General features: G+C 47.8%; 1 protein-coding gene across 1 annotated transcript; it reads right to left on the minus strand.

Annotated features, from left to right (window-relative positions):
- Positions 1 to 417: 417 nt before the first annotated feature.
- MOCS1 (molybdenum cofactor synthesis 1) lies at positions 418 to 5,873 on the minus strand (the record flags this gene model as incomplete). Its single annotated transcript, XM_072132103.1, has 4 exons — positions 418 to 1,902; positions 5,372 to 5,419; positions 5,495 to 5,615; positions 5,763 to 5,873. Coding segments are annotated over 4 exons (987 nt in total), but the record flags the coding sequence as incomplete, so codon positions are not given.
- Between the last annotated feature and the right edge of the window lie 547 nt (positions 5,874 to 6,420).

Here is a 6,420-nt window from a genome sequence, read left to right on the forward strand (position 1 = left end):
AGATCACTACATACAGATTATACACCACCACTAGGAGGAGATCACTACATACAGATTATACATCACCACTAGGAGGAGATCACTACATACAGATTATACACCACCACTAGGGGGAGCTCACTACATACAGATTATACACCACCACTAGGGGGAGCTCACTACATACACATTATACACCACCACTAGGGGGAGCTCACTACATACAGATTATACACCACCACTAGGAGGAGATCACTACATACACATTACACACCGCCACTGGGGGCGAGCGCACCACATACACATTACACACCACCACTGGGGGGAGTGTAGTGCATTGTGATATGATTGAGGGGGGGGGGGTTCCCTACTGTATATTAGGACATGGAGGTGCAGTCTTTCTCCCCCCTTGAGGAAATAATTTGCATACACTGAGCACTGGATTACCGGATGATTTATTAGATGTAGAGATTACAATGTATCGGATGAGAGTAGAAAACGCAACAGTATCGCTACAAAATATACTGTCAGCAGCAGCAAAGACCGAGCTCCGAGCACCTGGAAGGACGTGGCCACCGGGGGTCCAGGACCCTGTGCCACAGCTGAGGAGCCCCTGCGTTGCGAGGATCTGGGGGGTCTCCGGGAGTCCAGGATCCTGTGCCACAGCTGAGGATCTGGGGGGTCTAGGGTCTGTGTCTTAGAGGTGAGGACTGTAAGGAGCCCTCATGTATTAGACTCGTTGCTCCTTGTTCTTGCTATACGGGAGCCCCTGAGGCGCTGTCCCCTCGCTGGTAGTCGCCCCGTTGCTCCTTGCTATACGGGAGCCCCTGAGGCGCTGCCCCCTCGCTGGTAGTCGCCCCCGGCGTTGCTCCTTGTTCTTGCTATGCGGGAGCCCCTGAGGCGCCGTCCCCTCGCTGGTAGTCGCCCCCGGCGTTGCTCCTTGTTCTTGCTATGCAGGAGCCCCTGAGGTGCTGCCCCCTCGCTGGTAGTCGCCCCCGGCGTTGCTCCTTGTTCTTGCTATGCAGGAGCCCCTGAGGTGCTGTCCCCTCGCTGGTAGTCGCCCCCGGCGTTGCTCCTTGTTCTTGCTATGCAGGAGCCCCTGAGGCGCTGCCCCCTCGCTGGTAGTCGCCCCCGGTGTTGCTCCTTGCTATGCGGGAGCCCCTGAGGCGCTGTCCCCTCGCTGGTAGTCGCCCCCCGGCGTTGCACCTTGTTCTTGCTATACGGGAGCCCCTGAGGCGCTGTCCCCCCGCTGGTAGTCGCCCCGTTGCCCCCCGTGTTTGCTCAGCAGCCTGACCTCCTGGATGACCATGTTGTGGGTGACGGCCTTGCACATGTCGTAGATGGTGAGTGCGGCCACGCTGGCTGCGGTCAGCGCCTCCATCTCCACCCCGGTGTTACCCTGTGCCCGGCACTCGGCGGTGATGACGGCAGCGTAGCGGGCGGGGTCCAGCGCCACGGACACGGTCACCTGGTTGAGGGCGATGTTGTGGCACAGCGGGATGAGCTGGCTGGTCAGCTTGGCGCCCTGGATGCCCGCGATCTGCGCCACGCTCAGGACGTCGCCCTTCTTCATCTGATTGGACTGGACGAGGCTGAAGACTGCGGGGCCCAGGAGGAGGATGGCCTCAGCCACCGCCGAGCGGGAGGAGCTCCCCTTACCCCCCACATCCACCATATGGACCCTCCCAGACCGGTCCACGTGCGTCAGGTGCTCGGAGGAGCCCGAGGAAGTATTGTGCGTATCAGCGGAAGACTGAGGAGGAGTAAGGCACCGAGGAACCACGCGGCCACTACACAGACCACGTACAGGAGGCACCGAGGAAGTCCCAACACTATACAGGGGGGAGCGCCCCACACCCCAAACACCTGCAGCACCCCCAGCCTGATCCAGAGTATGAGAGGAACCCCGACACCAAGGAGGACCTGCAGGAGAGAGGAGAGTCACTACAGCACCTACCCTGCAGGGGGCAGTATTATACATAGGGGCAGTATTATAGTAGTTATATTCCTGTACACAGGGGACAGTATTATAGTAGTTATATTCCTGTACATAGGGGGCAGTATTATAGTAGTTATATTCCTGTACATAGGGGGCAGTATTATAGTAGTTATATTCCTGTACACAGGGGACAGTATTATAGTAGTTATATTCTTGTACATATGGAGCAGTATTATAGTAGTTATATTCCTGTACACAGGGGACGTATTATAGTAGTTATATTCCTGTACATAGGAGGCAGTATTATAGTAGTTATATTCCTGTACATAGGGGGCAGTATTATAGTAGTTATATTCCTGTACATAGGGGGCAGTATTATAGTAGTTATATTCCTGTACATAGGGGACAGTATTATAGTAGTTATATCCCTGTACATAGGGGACAGTATTATAGTAGTTATATCCCTGTACATAGGGGGCAGTATTATAGTAGTTATATTCCTGTACATAGGGGGCAGTATTATAGTAGTTATATTCCTGTACATAGGGGGCAGTATTATAGTAGTTATATTCCTGTACATAGGGGGCAGTATTATAGTAGTTATATTCCTGTACATAGGGGGCAGTATTATAGTAGTTATATTCCTGTACATAGGGGGCAGTATTATAGTAGTTATATTCCTGTACATAGGGGGCAGTATTATAGTAGTTATATTCCTGTACATAGGGGGCAGTATTATAGTAGTTATATTCCTGTACATAGGGGGCAGTATTATAGTAGTTATATTCCTGTACATAGGGGGCAGTATTATAGTAGTTATATTCCTGTACATAGGGGGCAGTATTATAGTAGTTATATTCCTGTACATAGGGGGCAGTATTATAGTAGTTATATTCCTGTACATAGGGGGCAGTATTATAGTAGTTATATTCCTGTACATAGGGGGCAGTATTATAGTAGTTATATTCCTGTACATAGGGGGCAGTATTATAGTAGTTATATTCCTGTACATAGGGGGCAGTATTATAGTAGTTATATTCCTGTACATAGGGGGCAGTATTATAGTAGTTATATTCCTGTACATAGGGGGCAGTATTATAGTAGTTATATTCCTGTACATAGGGGGCAGTATTATAGTAGTTATATTCCTGTACATAGGGGGCAGTATTATAGTAGTTATATTCCTGTACATAGGGGGCAGTATTATAGTAGTTATATTCCTGTACATAGGGGGCAGTATTATAGTAGTTATATTCCTGTACATAGGGGGCAGTATTATAGTAGTTATATTCCTGTACATAGGGGGCAGTATTATAGTAGTTATATTCCTGTACATAGGGAGCAGTATTATAGTAGTTATATTCCTGTACATAGGGGGCAGTATTATAGTAGTTATATTCCTGTACATAGGGGGCAGTATTATAGTAGTTATATTCTTGTACATAGGGGGCAGTATTATAGTAGTTATATTCCTGTACATAGGGGGCAGTATTATAGTAGTTATATTCCTGTACATAGGGGGCAGTATTATAGTAGTTATATTCTTGTACATAGGGGGCAGTATTATAGTAGTTATATTCCTGTACATAGGGGGCAGTATTATAGTAGTTATATTCCTGTACATAGGGGGCAGTATTATAGTAGTTATATTCCTGTACATAGGGAGCAGTATTATAGTAGTTATATTCTTGTACATAGGGGGCAGTATTATAGTAGTTATATTCTTGTACATAGGGGGTAGTATTATAGTAGTTATATTCCTGTACATAGGGGGCAGTATTATAGTAGTTATATTCCTGTACATAGGGGGCAGTATTATAGTAGTTATATTCCTGTACATAGGGGGCAGTATTATAGTAGTTATATTCCTGTACATAGGGGGCAGTATTATAGTAGTTATATTCCTGTACATAGGGGGCAGTATTATAGTAGTTATATTCTTGTACATAGGGGGCAGTATTATAGTAGTTATATTCCTGTACATAGGGGGCAGTATTATAGTAGTTATATTCCTGTACATAGGGGGCAGTATTATAGTAGTTATATTCCTGTACATAGGGGGCAGTATTATAGTAGTTATATTCCTGTACATAGGGGGCAGTATTATAGTAGTTATATTCCTGTACATAGGGGGCAGTATTATAGTAGTTATATTCCTGTACATAGGGGGCAGTATTATAGTAGTTATATTCCTGTACATAGGGGGCAGTATTATAGTAGTTATATCCCTGTACATAGGGGGCAGTATTATAGTAGTTATATTCCTGTACATAGGGGGCAGTATTATAGTAGTTATATTCTTGTACATAGAGGGCAGTATTATAGTAGTTATATTCCTGTACATAGGGGGCAGTATTATAGTAGTTATATTCCTGTACATAGGGGGCAGTATTATAGTAGTTATATTCCTGTACATAGGGGGCAGTATTATAGTAGTTATATTCCTGTACATAGGGGGCAGTATTATAGTAGTTATATTCTTGTACATAGAGGGCAGTATTATAGTAGTTATATTCCTGTACATAGGGGGCAGTATTATAGTAGTTATATTCCTGTACATAGGGGGCAGTATTATAGTAGTTATATTCCTGTACATAGGGGGCAGTATTATAGTAGTTATATCCCTGTACATAGGAGACAGTATTATAGTAGTTATATTCCTGTACATAGGGGCAGTATTATAGTAGTTATATTCCTGTACATAGGGGGCAGTATTATAGTAGTTATATTCCTGTACATAGGGGGCAGTATTATAGTAGTTATATTCCTGTACATAGGGGGCAGTATTATAGTAGTTATATTCTTGTACATAGGGGGTAGTATTATAGTAGTTATATTCCTGTACATAGGGGGCAGTATTATAGTAGTTATATCCCTGTACATAGGGAGCAGTATTATAGTAGTTATATTCCTGTGCATAGGGGGCAGTATTATAGTAGTTATATTCCTGTACATAGGGGGCAGTATTATAGTAGTTATATTCTTGTACATAGGGGGCAGTATTATAGTAGTTATATTCCTGTACATAGGGAGCAGTATTATAGTAGTTATATTCCTGTACATAGGGGGCAGTATTATAGTAGTTATATCCTTGTACATAGGGGGCAGTATTATAGTAGTTATATTCCTGTACATAGGGGGCAGTATTATAGTAGTTATATTCTTGTACATAGGGGGCAGTATTATAGTAGTTATATTCTTGTACATAGGGGGTAGTATTATAGTAGTTATATTCCTGTACATAGGGGGCAGTATTATAGTAGTTATATCCCTGTACATAGGGGGCAGTATTATAGTAGTTATATTCCTGTACATAGGGGGCAGTATTATAGTAGTTATAGTCTTGTACATAGGGGGCAGTATTATAGTAGTTATATTCCTGTACATAGGGGGCAGTACATCTCCCGACCCTCCCCCAGAGTGACCCCCATACGTACAGGCTCTGTCACCCACCAATCAGGATCATGGGGCGGTTCTTCATCTGGGAGATGCTGAACATTCCTGTGGGCAGAGAGAGGATGTGACACAGTGTAGCAGACCCTCAGCTGTGCTGTGTATAGGATGTGGAGCCCTCACCAGCGTGCTGCCTCTTCTTCCGCCCCACGGCCGCCCCGATAATGTGCACCAGCTCCTCCTCGCTGGCCCCGGAGCGCAGACAGTCCCTGAGAGACACCTCCGCGTTCCCGAAGAGACAAACCTGTCAGAGAAATTACTGCTTCAGTCACATCCAGAGCTGCGTCCACACGTTACACCTCCACAAGATGTAACAGTCCTCCAGTCACAGCACAAGCTGCAGCAGCAGTTATGGGTCGGCACTGGGGGGGGGGAGGGGGGGGACACGCACCTTGAGGTTTCCATCTGCCGTGATCCGGAGGCGATTACACGATCCGCAGAAGTGATCGGACATGGAGGTGATGAACCCGATGTGACCCCGGAAACCCGGAACCTTATAGGCCTGAAGAGGGGGAGACAGAGGTCCCGTTCACCCAGCTTTCTACAGATCCTGAGTAATGTGTACCCCGTGTCTCCTGTTGGGGGAGGGGGGGGGGGCCCTGTACCTCGTGTCTCCTGTTGGGGGAGGGGGGGGGGGGGGGGCCCTGTACCCCGTGTCTCCTGTTGGGGGAGGGGGGGGGGCCCTGTACCCCGTGTCTCCTGTTGGGGGAGGGGGGGGGGCCCTGTACCCCGTGTCTCCTGTTGGGGGAGGGGGGGGGGGCCCTGTACCCCGTGTCTCATGTTGGGGGAGGGGGGGGGGCCCTGTACCCCGTGTCTCATGTTGGGGGAGGGGGGGGGCCCTGTACCCCGTGTCTCATGTTGGGGGGGGGGGGGCGGCCCTGTACCCCGTGTCTCATGTTGGGGAGGGGGGGCCTGTACCCCGTGTCTCATGTTGGGGAGGGGGGGCCTGTACCCCGTGTCTCATGTTGGGGAGGGGGGGGCCTGTACCCCGTGTCTCATGTTGGTGGTGGTGGTGGTGGGGGGGGCCTGTACCCCGCGTCTCATGTTGG

The sequence above is a fragment of the Engystomops pustulosus genome, unplaced genomic scaffold (genome assembly GCF_040894005.1).
Source record: "Engystomops pustulosus unplaced genomic scaffold, aEngPut4.maternal MAT_SCAFFOLD_229, whole genome shotgun sequence".
In the NCBI taxonomy this organism is placed as follows: Eukaryota; Metazoa; Chordata; class Amphibia; order Anura; family Leptodactylidae; genus Engystomops; species Engystomops pustulosus.